The sequence below is a fragment of the Pseudophryne corroboree genome, chromosome 3 (genome assembly GCF_028390025.1).
Source record: "Pseudophryne corroboree isolate aPseCor3 chromosome 3, aPseCor3.hap2, whole genome shotgun sequence".
Taxonomy (NCBI): Eukaryota; Metazoa; Chordata; class Amphibia; order Anura; family Myobatrachidae; genus Pseudophryne; species Pseudophryne corroboree.
The window spans coordinates 10,696,682-10,712,136 of NC_086446.1; the positions used below are offsets into that span (position 1 = coordinate 10,696,682).

General features: G+C 43.1%; 1 protein-coding gene across 1 annotated transcript in view; it reads left to right on the forward strand.

Moving 5' to 3' along the window:
* The window catches only part of LOC135056941 (uncharacterized), a 205,817-nt gene that overhangs the window by 82,178 nt on the left and 108,184 nt on the right, over positions 1–15,455 (forward strand). The window contains 1 exon segment of the mRNA XM_063962723.1: positions 11,471–11,601. Within this exon segment, the coding sequence (XP_063818793.1) occupies positions 11,471–11,601 (131 nt within the window).

A 15,455-nucleotide genomic window follows, 5' to 3' on the forward strand; every position in this document is an offset into this window, starting at 1 on the left:
TTTCAATCACTTCTCAACCTTCCTTCACCCAACCCACCAGCCACTATCAATGCGCAAGATCTTGCTTCCTACTTCCAGGAGAAGATTGATAAGATCCGAAATGAAATGGTATGCTCTTCCTCGGTCAGTGACCTACTCAATTCCCTACATGTACCCATAGGTCAGGTGCTTTCTCTTCATTTGATCCCACCTACTACCTCTCAAGTAAAGCTCTGTTTCCTGTGCTCATCCCAACTTCAACTAAAATTTGTAATCTCTGTCTACACTGTTCAAGCATGCAGTGATTACTCCCATTTTGGAAAATCTAAATTCTGACCGAAACTCCTGCCCCATCTCTCAGCTCCCATGCCCCTCCAAGCTACTTGAGAGACTTGCCTACACTCACCTCACGCAGTTTCTTAGCTCGCACAACTTATTGGACCCACATCAATCAGGCTTTTATTCCCAACATTCCACAGAGACAGCACTGACTAAAGTAGTGAATGATATGATCACTGCTAAATCCAAAGGCCACAGATTACTTATTATTCTAGATCTCTCCTGCTGCTTTTTTAGACGACCTCTCTCTTCTCATAGAAACACTACAGTCCTTAGGTCTTCAGGACACGATCCTTTCTTGGTTCTCATACTACTTATCTCATCACTCCTTCAGTGTTCGCTTCTCTGAATCAAACTCCTCTTCGCTATCAGTTGGAGTACCTCGAGGCTCAGTCTTAGGTTCTCTGTTTTTCTCACCATATCTCTTGACAAACTAATCGGCTTTTCTGGATTTCAATATTATCTGTATGCGGATGATACTCAAATTTACTTATCGTCACCATCTGTATTGGTCCGTGTCACTGAATGTCTTTCTGCTGTTTCCTCTTGGATATCATCTCGCCACATCAAACTTAATACTTCCAAAACAATTATATTTCCACCAACCAATAGTAGTTACCAATCTGATATCTCTATGACTGTTGAGAACTCTGCTATCATCCCTACCCCACAAGCTTGCTGCCTAAGTGTCATCCTTAGCTGTCCTTTGTTCCCCACATTCAATCTGTCTCAAAATTATGTTACATGCATCTAAGAAACATCCAGAATATGCCCATACCTTACACAAGACACTGCTAAAACTCTTATCCATGCTCTCATTATCTCCCGCATTGATTATTGCAGTAGTCTACTTACTGGTCTTACCAAAAACGTGACTATCACCACTACAATCCATTCTGAATACAGCTGCGAGGCTAATCTTCCTCGCTAGATGTTCATCATCTTTGAATCCACTCTGTCAGTCCCACCATTAGTTAACTTTATCCTACCATATTCAATATAAGATACTTTTGCTTAAACACAAGGCCATTAACCAAACTACACCAACATACATCTCTTAAAATATCTCCCAAATTCTGCTCTGTACAAGATCTGAGTCTCTCATCCAAACTCATTAATCACTCCCATTCACGATTGCAGGACTTTCTTCGGGCTGCACCCACTCTGTGGAATGCCCTCCCATGCACAATAAGATTTTCCTGTGGTCTCCAAACCTTCAATTGTTACCTGAAAATGAACCTCTTCAGGCATCTTATCACATTCTGGAACCGCTCACATATCCTCCATAAGCTTTCCTATTCAATTACATCCCCTCTGTACAGTCCACTCATATCCTCACATATTTTCTCTCTTCACTTTCCCATCCTCCTGACCCTTGGCCAACATTGCTGTGTGACCATATCATACAGCCCACCAAGAAGATCTTTGAATATGGGAATCTGTTGCGTTTGTATATACTGTATCCTAAATAACTGGTATTTTGCCGAGATGTGTTTTTTATTTAATAAGGGATTTGTGAATTTTCCCAAAAATAATATAATTGTGAATGTGAATTGTGAATTTATGCAATGGCAAAGGATTGAGAGTCCACAATAGCGATAGAGGAACACAGAAGTAATGGTGAAGGGGGAATATATGTGAAAACAACATTGTATTATAAGATACTTTTAATACAAGATCTTATAATACAATGTTGTTTTCACATATATTCCCCCTTCACCATTACTTCTGTGTTCCTCTACCGCTACTGTGGACTCTCAATCCTTTGCCGTTGCATAAATGAAGTTAGAATGAGTAGAATTTGGAGAATGTTTGCATTAATAAAGATGTTGAGCTTATTATATTGGTATCTGGATGATAGGTACACATGTACTGTATATAATCCACATGGTCCAAAAATCGTCAGGTTTAAATGATTGACGTCATATTGGTCGACATGACTTTTTTGGATATATTTATATATATATATATATATATATAGATATATAGATATTTTTTTTACATATTGAAGACTTTTTCACTTTACCATCCGGAACGGTAACCTGTGCCGAGCAGAGCTAGGCAACTTCCCCAAAGTTTTGCGTGCCAATGTGAGTGGACATGGTTCACTAATTTGGAGTCCACATGCTGGAAGGGAAATTTTGACACACAAAGCCCTCAAAAGCTCCTGTTGACCTTTTCGTGTGCTGACCATTTCCGTGTCGATATTGTGCATGTTTACCATTTGGTGTCAACCTTCTGACTGTAGACCCTTTGATCCATAACCATTATATTAGCGGGTGGTGCACAACTTAGCACACAATGGTTTGCATACTTTCAGAGACAATTTCCATAACCTGACCATGTGTGTAGACCTATGCATACTCCAAATCCGTTGATCCCAAACTATTTTGAATCACGGCGCCTTAGAGTATCAGAATATTTTTTATCGGCACCCCTAGGTCAAAAGTTTCTTATTGAGATATTTAGAAGAAAATATGGCATTTAGTAAATAGTGTTTATATGTCATCCTCAGATTCTATTGTGTGGTGAGGGACAAGATTTGCTTCTGTTTGTCTACATATTTTATGATTGGCAGCCACCAGCACTGGTTTTGCCCATTACATTGACCATAAATAATTTCAATTGGTCCTGGACCACCAATCCAAGGCACCCCTGCAAGTGCCCTGAGGCACCCTTGGGTGTCACGGCACACAGTTTGATAAGCATTGCACTAAGTCATTACTAATAAAAAGGTGATTAGATGACCTGTTGGACTTATTCTGAAACGTTTAAATTCTTAAATTCTTCAGATTTCCAGTATTCAGACATCAGGGAAGGTTTCCTGTGGGGTATTCAATATTTACGATATGTGTAAGCGGAACACATTTGTTTAATGAGGGTTTTGTCCTTCGTCCAAATACGTTGGCAAAACATAGATTAAAAAAAGAAAAATAAGTGCTGTATCTTAAAAGTTGAATTTGCCACTAATCTCAAGATTTTTTTCTTCTTTAAATATCTTGCATTTATATCCCAAGATTATTTTTATTTTATTTTAAGATTTATTTATTTTTATTTTAAATACCGAAATACAGAAGAACAAGTCTAAGGAATAAACTAATACTATAGGAGTAAATACTGTGATCCTAATTTAAAAAAAAAAAAAAAAACTATAAAAAAAAGGGTGTTCAACAAATTGTCAAACATAGCCATTATGTTAAAAAAATAAATATATAATAATAATAATAATAATAATAATAATAATAATAAAAAACAGCTTAGAAATGAATGAAAAGGAGAAGATAAAAAATGTATAACGAAGTGGGGCCAAACTCTGGAAAAGGAATTCATTAACTAAAATAAGGAATACACAATATAAGGTGGCTATAAAACACTAAAAGAAACCTTAAACCCGTTATTCTAAATTGTGGATAATTGCGAATATAGACCTGGAGAAAACTTTTGGCGATGGAGATGTTAGACACTTTTTAGTTTTGTAGATTCTGGAAATGACAGTTTTTGTCCATCTGGTCTTATCAAGATTACTGTATAACATATGTAAAACAGAAAATAGTGCACAATTATACAACTATATAACATGTACCTGTACAAATTTATACATATTGTATTATACATGTAATTAATGCCAACCAAATGAAGGTACGAAGAGCAATCCCAAGAAGCCTAGAACGCGAACAACAAAACAAAAGTATCTTCATAGTCATGTCACTGACACCACGTTTCTATGATATCCTGTGATGAGATGTTCCTGGACATTCTTCCATGGTCCTTATTTCCTGGTGAAATTGCACACTCTGTTCATTGCTTACATCACCAAGACATTGTGGAAATCAAATGCTCGTGTTACAACCAAGTGTATGGAAAGAAGTGAAAGTATATATAAAGTAATCATAACAATAGGTAATGATGTCAGCAATATCTTAAAAACTAGAGCTCCTACACGGTGAAGTCATTATTATGACCACCTCCTACATTTGACATCGGCAACATGTAGCTCATAAAGTACGTCATGTGTCATGGGCTAGCTTGGTGGGTATATGAGGTGTGTAATAGGCCGTCTGCACACATAGCACTCGTTGTCATGGGTAAAAATAAGAGCTCCCACGATGCGCTGGTCCTTCTGCCTCATACCTCGCCCACAGCTTAGGCTCTCCAGTTTTAGTTAACAAGCCCAAAGCAGGAGATGGAGAATGGTGGTACACACAGAAAGCACACTCTCATTATTAGGAGATGGAAACTGGTGACCAAAAAAGTAACCCATTAAAGCTAAGTCACGAAATAAACCTGAAGAGCCTGAGCTGCAGGCGGGGTATAAGGCAGAAGAACCAGTGCATCTTGGGAGCTCTGAAAAGCTTAACTGGTGCCTTATCTGGTCTCTACCAGCATATCCCAAGGTTATCTATGGACCCTAAAGAAGAAAGGTGCAATTTTTCGGAGTTTCAAAAAGGTATGATGACTACTTAAAAAAATTTTTTTTGTTCCCCAGTGTTATTTAGTACAGTACTACAGTTACATAAATATAAAACTATGCATTGGTGGGAGGGAAAGTGGGTTCTAGCACTTGGCTAAACAGCTTTTAGTAGCTTAGAACATAAGATAAGTTTATTAAAAGAGTTACTATACCCTGAGACCAGGAGCCCCAACAAAGCTGTCCAAGGACTCAGAGGAACTGAAGTTTGTAAAATATCCCCAAAAAGGTTCTTAACCTCATCCCAGTAAGGAGTAACCTTAGGACAAGTCCACCAAATGTGAGCAAAGTCACCCACCTAACCACAATCAAGGTTGAGGAAGAGGAGATTCTGGGGTATATTTACTAAGAATCGTATTTTCCCATTTGAGGTCAATGTTCAATCACGAATGACATCGAAAGTGTAAATATGCAACTTTTTGAATTGATTACGACTAATTTACTAAGCTGCCATATTCTGCATTTTCGGGTTTTCCGTGTCGATGTCATTAGTTTTTTTTGGCAGTGTTTTACGTGAGTGACTTGTAAAACACTGCCGACTTTAATACAATGAATCTCGGCCGGATCTGAGAGATCCGTGCTGGGCTTCATTGTGCACCTTGTAAAAAAAAAAGTTTAAATGTTAAAAAAAAAATTGCGTGGGGTCCCCCCTCCTAAGGCAAACCAGCCTCGGGCTCTTTGAGACGATCCTGGTTGCAGAAATATGGGGAAAAAATGGACAGGGGTTCCCCCATATTTAAACAACCAGCATCGGGCTCTGCGCCTGTTCCTGGTTCCAAAAATACGGGGGACAAAAAGCGTAGGGGTCCCCCGTATTTTTGAAACCAGCACCGGGCTCCACTAGCTGGACAGATAATGCCACAGCCGGGGGTCACTTTTATACAGTGCCCTGCGGCCGTGGCATTAAATATCCAAATAGTCATCCCTGGCCGGGGTACCCTGGGGGAGTGGGGACCCCTTCAATCAAGGGGTCCCCCCCCCAGCCACCCAAGGGCCAGGGGTGAAGCCCAAGGCTGTCCCCCCCCATCCAATGGGCTGCGGATGGGGGGCTGATAGCCTTTGTTGAAAGTGATGAATATTGTTTTTAGTAGCAGTACTACAAGTCCCAGGAAGCCTCCCCCGCAAGCTGGTACTTGGAGAACCACAAGTACCAGCATGCGGCGGAAAAATGGGCCCGCTGGTACCTGTAGTACTGCTACTAAAAAAATACCCCAATAAAGACAACACACACACACACACACACCTTGAAAGTATAACTTTAATACATCCATCCACACCTCCATATACACATACTTACCTTATTTTCCCACGCAGGTCGGTCTTCTCCAGTAGAATCCATGGTGTACCTGTAGAAAAAATTATACTCACATAATCCAGTGTCTTAGGCTCCTCGGTAAATCCTTTTGTAATCCACGTACTTGTAAAAATAAAAAAACGGATACCCGACCACGAACTGAAAGGGGCCCCATGTTTTCACATGGGACCCCTTTCCTCGAATGCCTGGAACCCCCTCTGACTTAAGTCCAAGAAGGTTCCATCAGCCAATCAGGGAGCGCCACGTTGTGGCACCCTCCTGATTGGCTGTGTGCTCCTGTACTGTCTGACAGGCGGCACACGGCAGTGTTACAATGTAGCGCCTATGCGCTCCATTGTAACCAATGGTGGGAACTTTGTGGCCAGCGGGTGACCGAGAGTAACCTCACCGCTGACCTCAAAGTTCCCACCATTGGTTACAATGGAGCGCATAGGCGCTACATTGTAACACTGCCGTGTGCCGCCTGTCAGACAGTACAGGAGCACACAGCCAATCAGGAGGGTGCCACAACGTGGCGCTCCCTGATTGGCTGATGGAACCTTCTTGGACTTAAGTCAGAGGGGGTTCCAGGCATTCGGGGAAAGGGGTCCCATGTGAAAACATGGGGCCCCTTTCAGTTCGTGGTCGGGTATCCGTTTTTTTATTTTTACAAGTACGTGGATTACAAAAGGATTTACCGAGGAGCCTAAAACACTGGATTATGTGAGTATAATTTTTTCTACAGGTACACCATGGATTCTACTGGAAAAGAGGACCGACCTGCCTGGGTACATAGGTAAGTATGTGTATATGGAGGTGTGGATGGATGTATTAAAGTTATACTTTCAAGGATTGTGTGTTGTCTTTATTGGGGTATTTTTTTAGTAGTAGTACTACAGGTACCAGCGGGCCCATTTTTCCGCCGCATGCTGGTACTTGTGGTTCTCCAAGTACCAGCTTGCGGGGGAGGCTTGCTGGGACTTGTAGTACTGCTACTAAAAACAATATTCATCACTTTCAACAAAGGCTATCAGCCCCCCATCCGCAGCCCATTGGACGGGGGGGACAGCCTCGGGCTTCACCCCTGGCCCTTGGGTGGCTGGGGGGGACCCCTTGATTGAAGGGGTCCCCACTCCCCCAGGGTACCCCGGCCAGGGGTGACTAGTTGGATATTTAATGCCACGGTCGCAGGGCACTGTGTAAAAGTGACCCCCGGCTGTGGAATTATCTGTCCAGCTAGTGGAGCCTGGTGCTGGTTTCAAAAATACGGGGGACCCCTACGCTTTTTGTCCCCCGTATTTTTGGAACCAGGACCAGGCGCAGAGCCCGATGCTGGTTGTTTAAATATGGGGGAACCCCTGTCCATTTTTTCCCCATATTTCTGCAACCAGGATCGGCTCAAAGAGCCCGAGGCTGGTTATGCTTAGGAGGGGGGACCCCACGCAATTTTTTTTTGGAACAATTAACACTTTCCCATCCCCTTCCCACTGATATACATGCACGGATCTCATGGATCCGTGCATGCCTATCCAATCACGGCTCAAAAAAGCAGGTCTGGTTTTTTTTAGCACTTTTTTACGAATTGTAATTTTTCACGGCAGTGTTTGGCTATTTTGAGATTTGCACTTTTTAGTAAATGACCGAGTTCTACTAATTTGCTGGCGTATTTGACCGATGGTGTATTCATTCGTATTTTTTTTTCAGGACTTCCAAAAAAATACGAATGCCCTCATCACTGCCGTGATTTGAGTTTAGTAAATTCCCGAGATGACACTTTGAAGAAAAAAAGGCATCTCGGTCAAAATCGGGAGCTTAGTAAATATACCCCTCTGAGTCTTGTTGGAACCAGGTACCATCTGGAGTAAATTTTACAGTAGTTCCCTTTAATCAAAGATGAGATAGATGACCTGTCCACATGCTTTCTAATGATACTCCATGAGTCCTCACCAGGCGAAGGCCACAAATCCTTTTGCCAATTACGTTCATTATTGGGAACAGAGGGCCTGATTCAGAGTTGTACAATACAGCTAATATCGTACAGCTAATATGCTAATAAAGCAGGAGGCATCTTGGGTAATTAGACGCCTCCTGCCTGCTTCTGTGATCTACCATTACAAGATGCACTATTGGATCACTCTGCAGAACAATCGGTCATCTGAGTAGCCTTCAGGTTACTCAGATTTCTGTCTCAGAGCCACAGCTGAGGTCATTAAATCTGACGCAGACACTGACTTTGGCGCTACCACAAAACAGAGGCGACATGACACCTCTGTTTTGAGGAATGGCCCCGGTCGTGCCCCCAAATCCCCTTAGTCTGTCAATCAGGCTGGGGCTTAGAGGTCACTGCATGCAAGGATGCAGGACCTTCTCTGCACATGTGCAGAATGGATCCTGAACATACGCAGTGTCCCCACCATTGGACTTGTCTGTTAACATCACATTAGCGCACAAGTATGAATCAGGCCCAAGAATTTGAACCATGGGAAAGAAAAATGTATAAAACTGAGATAATACCTTTTCTCATAGGGGCAATAACATAATGGTGTCATGTTTTTAAAGAGTAAAGAGCTGTGTAAGGAGTGTAAATAGGAGCAGATCTGTAAGTACTCATAGACAGGACTGCTATCAGAAATTGTAGGGCTTGGGACTGACAAAGTAGGCAGGGTTCCCACCCAGGAGGCAAAATAGACTAAGTTGCCCTCCATCCCATCTCCTCTGACCGCGCATGTTCAGTAGCACAGCTGATGGGGCAGTTAGTAATGTGCCAGTAATCCTGCCAGCTGCAAAAAATCTCCAGCCACTTCAATCTCATCCCCGTGTTTCTGCAACTCCAGCCAGTCACATTTTGTTTCCAGCTTTTCTGTCTCTCCAGACTTCAGTTGCTCTCCAGCCAGCCTCCCTTCTGGATCTCCAGCCAGCACCCCTCTTCTGTCTCTTCAGCCAGCTTCCCTTCTGGATTTCCAGCCAGCACCCCTTTCTGTCTCTTCAGCCAGCTTCCCTTCTGGATCTCAAGCCAGCACCCCTTTCTGTCTCTTCAGCTAGCTTCCCTTCTGGATCTCCAGCCAGTACCCCTTTCTGTCTCTTCAGCCAGCTTCCCTTCTGGATCTCAAGCCAGCACCCCTTTCTGTCTCTTCAGCTAGCTTCCCTTCTGGATCTCCAGCCAGCACCCCTCTTCTGTCTCTTTAGCCAGGGCCTCCTGTGACTCCAGCCAGTCCCCCTCCTGAGTCTCATGCCAGCCAACCCCCCCTATTTTGTCTCAAACCAGCCAGCCCCACCTTTTGTGCCTCATGCAAGACCCCCTTCTGTGTTCATCTCCAGTCCTCATTCTGTGGCTCCAGCTCCCATTCTGTCACCTACTGTTTTCCGCACCCAGGCCCCACATGTCATAGACACCTTCTGTGTTTTCATGGTGTGACTGGCTTCTGGGCTCCTATTCTGTGTGACTGCAGTGCAGTGCGCATGACATCATGCATACCTTGTCTAAAAACTAGACCTTTAAATAATGTACCAGGCAGGCAGCAGCAGCTGCCTGGCACACAGACCCACATCACACAAATTGACAATAAGTTAACGTTTTTGACTTGCTAAGAAAACATAACGTGTTTGTGACTATATACATTTCCTCTGAGAAATAGTTTGAAGACTAAAAATAACTGATCTAGCAATGCTACAATTTTTAAACCTGGTTATACAATATAAGTTAAGGTGATGGCTGACACAGGTTAAGCATGGGCCGAAGCATGGCCACTAGTCTTAGAATTTCAGAACCACCCCAAGGCCACCACTTGACTTGGCACCGTTGAAGATATTTTATTTTTTGGGCAGAGTTCCTTGAACTATGATAACATAGTATGAGACAACTGATAAGTTTAAAGCTTCTAGCACTGCTGTTTCGGGAACAATGTCATGATAGGGTCCCATCTGACCAGTGCTAGAAGCTTTAAACTTATCAGTTGTTGTCTCATACTATGTTATCATAGTTCAAGGTAATCTGCCCAAAAAATAAAATATCTTCAACGGTGACAAGTCAAGTGGTAGCCTTGGGGTGGTTCTGCTATTCTAAGACTAGTGACCATGCTTTGGGCCATGCTTACCCTTGTCAGCCATCACCTTACTCAACTTATATTGTATAACCAGGTTCTGTATATGGAACTGACATTTGTTTGAAAAAATTGTAGCATTGCTAGATCAGTTATTTTTAGCCTTCAAACTATATTTCTCAGAGGAATGTATCTAGTCACAAACACATTACGGTTTCTTAGCAAGTCAAAAATGTTCTTAACTTATTAATTATCAATTTGTGAGATGTGGGTCTGTGTGCCAGGGAGCTGATGGTGCTTGCTGTCGGCCGCTTGGTACATTATTTAAAGACTATATGGAGAGGAGGCCAGAACTGCACACCCTAGCTTCTTATAATGGGATGTGCTATCTTGCTGGGACTTAGTACTACAATATAGGAACAAGGGTGCGGGTGCACCATATACCATTAGAATTATAACAATATTCAAGGTTCTTGGCATATATTGGCCAGTATATAAGCCTGCCCACCTACTTCACAGTGACCAACCAACTGCCAGGATCTAGCACAGTGACATCCACCAACTGCCTGAAGCCAAGAACTGTATTGACCAACTTCCCTGAGCCAGGAACTTGCATAATAACTATACACCAACCACCAGGAACTAGCAGTGACTATATCCACCAACTGCCCATAGCAGGGGCTAGACCAGTGATGGCTAACCTTGACACTCCAGCTGTTGTTGAACTACACATCCGAGCATGCCCTGCATCAGTTTTAGCATTGCTAAATAACAAAACTAGCAGGGCATGCTGGGATATGTAGTTCAACAGCTGGAGTGTCAAGGTTAGCCATCACTGGCTAGACCAATGGCTATATCCTCCAACTGGCCAGAGACAAAACTAGCACAGTGACTGTATGCACCAACTGTCCTGATACAGGAACCGGTGACTGTCCATCTGCTCTGATCCTACAAAAAAACAACTGTAGTATACGGTAAATTGCTGAAAATGTAAATGCTGGTTATGATCAAAAGGTGTCCGTACACACAGGGCATCGCAGCTTGCTACGTATTGTACTGTGTAGCTGCAGAGCAGTCAGAGTGCCCTTGCTGGCTCCTGTCAGCCACCAAAAGCACATACAATGAGCTTGTGCCAGAACTAGACCATGGAGCAAAGTAAGGTGGCCCGGTCTGATGAATCATGTTTTCTTTCACATCATGTGGATGGAGATGACACCAGGATGCACTATGGGAAGAAGGTAAGTCATCGGAGGCAGTGTGATGGTCTGGACAATGTTCTGCTGGGAAACCTTGGCACCTGCCATTCATGTGGATGTTACTGTGACACTTACCACCTACCTGTTGTTGCAGACCAAGTACACCTCTTCATGGCAATGGAATTCCCTGATGGTAGCGGCCTCTCTCAGGAGGATAGTGTGCCCAGAGATATTGCAAAAATTGCTCAGGAATGGTCTGAGGAACACGACACAGAGCTCAAGGTGGTAAAGTGGCCTCCAAATTCCCCAGATCTTGGTCCAATTGAGCATATGGAAAAACGAGTAGTAGCCATGGAGGCCCACTTCACAAGTTACAGGACTTAAAGAAGCTGCTGCTAACATCTTGGAGCTAAATACCCAGGACACAATCAGAAGTGTTGTGGAGTTCATGCTTCGATGGGTCAGAGCTCTTGGCGTCATGAGGAAGGGGAGGGGGGGGGGGGGGGGGCACTTTTAGCCTGGTGGCTCAAATGTTATGACTTATGGGTATATAATTACTCATATCCATCCTCTATGCTGCTGAGAAAATACAATCTGCACCTTTTCTAGGAAACATTCTGTATATTTGTCCATCTTCTTATTAGGTATTGTGTACTTGACAGTGCGCTATTTAGAACCTTTAATATACTCTGTAAATCAGCAGGATTATAGTCAAAGTGGACTGATCTTTGGTTCTTTGATGACAATTGAAGTTTCTTCAGCATGAAAATAATATAATATCTGTATGAGAAGGGTGAAAGAAGCGCTACTACCAATAACATTCAATATATAATGTTAAACACCAATTTTCCAAAACAAAAACCCCAAATAAAGTGGCAGCAAATATGTTTTCAGGTGACTTATATTTTTGAAAGTGCAAATAATTAATGTTCATAGGTGGTAAAACTTTTTGCGCCTTCAGGGCCTTTTACAGCTATATAGACTCTTTATGCTTACCAGATTTCCGAGGAATATTTGCCTGTAGTAAGGTCTTTCTTGGATATTCTTCCTCTGTCCTTTCTTTCTTGTACATAGGAGGATGGGGGAAGGGGGGGTTTAGAGGCTGTGGAAAATATGGTGGATAGCTGAGCCTCTAAACCCCCCCTTCCCCCCTATGTACAAGAAAAGAAGGAAAGCGGAAGAATATCCAAGAAAGACCTTCCTACAGGCAAATATTCCTTGGAAATCTGGTACGCATATAAGAATCTATATAGCTGTAAAAATCACTGAAGGCGCAAAAAGTTTTACCACCTATGAACATATAATAATATCTGCAGGATTCTATGCAGGCATTGATCAATAGCTCATATCTCCTTCGTGGTAATGTGCAAACACCTTTCTACAGAAGAACTTCCCTTTATAAACCCATTTGCCAGAAAAACCGAGACACCTGTCTAGCAACATGTTGGACCTCCTCTTGAGTACATTACAGCAGCAGCAGCAGCACATTGGGGGCATGGACTCCATAAGCTCCAGGATGGTTATGTGATGTCCACTAGTCAGTAATGTCAACAGAAGTATCAGGGGTCATAATGTGTGCCAGCTGAGAACACCACCACCATGAGCGGTCCCTTATTGGCATGTTGTGTCCAATGCACTGTGGGTTCTCTCCATACATGTACTCTGCCATCTGTCTGAAGCCGCTGGAATCTTGACTCGTCTTACCAGGCTACACCTTTCCAGTCATCTTACGCCACATTGTATGATTTTTAAACAATTTACTTATATATTCTTGTGGAAAATAAATATTTGGACACCTACCAAGCAGAAAGATTTCGGACTCTCACAGACCTGTTACTTCTTCTTTAAGAAGCTCTTCTATCCTCCACTCGTTAACCAGTTCAAACAGGTGCCATTAATACAGGATTCTGTAGAAAAGACACCTGTCCACACCCTCAAACAGTCAAGACTGCTACCTTTCCACCATGGCCAAGACCAGAGAGCTGTCTAAGGACACCAGGGACAAAATTAGAGAGCTGCACAAGGCTGGGATGAGCTACTCGACAATAGGCAAGCAGCTTGGTGAGAAGAGATCAACTGATGGCGCAATTTATACAAAAATGGAAGAAATACAAGATCACTGACAATCTCCCTCGACCTGGGGCTCCATGCAAAATCTCACCTTGTGGGGTATCAATGATCTTGAGAACGGTGAGAAATCAGCCCAGAACTACACGGGGGGACCTGGTCAATGACCTCAAGAAGGCTGGGACCACAGTCGCAAAGGTTACCATTAGTAACACTACGTCGTCATGGATTGAAATCCTGCAGCACCTGAAAGATCCCCCTGCTTAAGCCAGCACATGTCCAGGCCCATCTAAAGTTTGCCAGTGACCATCTGTATGATCCAGAGGAGGATTGGGAGAATGTAATGTGGTCAGATGAGAGCAAAATCAAACTTTTTGGTATAAACTCCACTTGCCGTGTTTGGAGGGAGAAGAATGATGAATGGCATCCCAAGAACACCATACCCACTGTGAAGCATGCGGGTGGAAACATCATGCTTTGGGGCTGCTTTTCTGCAAAGGGGACAGGATGACTGATCCATATTAAGGATAGGATGAATGGGGCCATGTATCATGAGATTTTGGGCAAAAACCTCCATCCCTCAGTAAGAGCATTGAAGATGGAACGTGGCTGGGCCTTCCAGCATGACAATGACCCCAAACACACCGCCCGGGCAACTAAGGAGTGGCTCCGTAAGAAGCATTTCAAGGTCCTGGAGTGGCCTAGCCAGTCTCCAGATCTCAACCCAATAGAAAGTTGGGCGGAATTGAAAGTCCGTGTTGCCCGGCAACAGCCCCAAAACATGACCGATCTAGAGAAGATCTGCATGGAAGAGTGGGACAAAATACCTGCTACAGTGTGTGCAAACCTGGTCAAGAACTACAGGAAACGTTTGACCTCTGTAATTGCCAACCGAGGTTATATTACAAAGTATTGAGTTAAACTTTTTGATTGTTCAAATATTTATTTTCCGCAAGAATATACAAATACATTGTTTAACAATCATACAATGTGATTTCCAGATTCTGTCTCTCATAGTTGAAGTGTACCAATGATGGAAATTACAGACCTCTCATCTTTTTAAGTGGGTCAACTTGCACAATCGGTGGCTGTCCAAATACTTTTTTGCCCCTCTGTATATATTATTATTTTAATATAAATAATTTTTATTAAATTATACGTGAATTTATTAGCCGATTCCTGGTTATAGTCAGCCCTGTTACTGTGACTAATATATTCAATGCTGGTCTTTTTTGTGGGATCCGGTCTCTAGGTCAACAGTAAGTAGGTCGACAATGTTTTGGTCGACAGTAACTAGGTCAACAGGTCGACATGAGTTTTTCAAACTTTTTCAAACGTTCCGATCCACGCGGACTACGATTGGGAATAGTAACCTGTGCCAAGCGCAGCGGAACGAGGCACCTTGCCCGAAGGCATGCCAGGGGACACAGTGAACTGATTGGGGTTCCCGGTCACTGTACGGAGAAAACGACACAAACCCCCCCATAAAAAACTCATGTTGACCTTTTGACCTGTCGACCTAGACCAGGTCGACCTAAAGACCCTGTTGACCTAGCATCCGCCGACATACTGTCAACCAATAGTGATCAACCTAAACATTTTCGACCTACTTACCATCGACCTTACATACCACACCTTTTTTGTAGCATATTTAATTTGAAAAAAGGAAAAGACAACTGTTAACCTTTACTAGCATCTACTATGGAGCTCTTCTTGCAGCAAGTACCCTATGTGGGATTGTGGAAAAACATATAGTCCCAGAAGGAAAACCCTAACTGCTGATGAACTCAACCCCATGGTGGCAGTGTTGCCCGAGGTAGAGGGACAAAAGCAGGTGTAGTCACCAAGCACCCTCACGTCACTCTATAGAATGCTGTCTATAAATACAAGCAAAACGGTTGTCCAGCTTTAGGTCTATTTATCTCTGATCGGCTTAACTCATAGTGAGAAGTTCACCGAGGAGGAGACACTGGATAAGGATAGCAATGGGTGACTGGTGCTGGCCTCTGCTGCCTGATGATGCTGATGGTAGAGATATCCCGATTCACGATGGAGTCAGTGAACGGGCTATC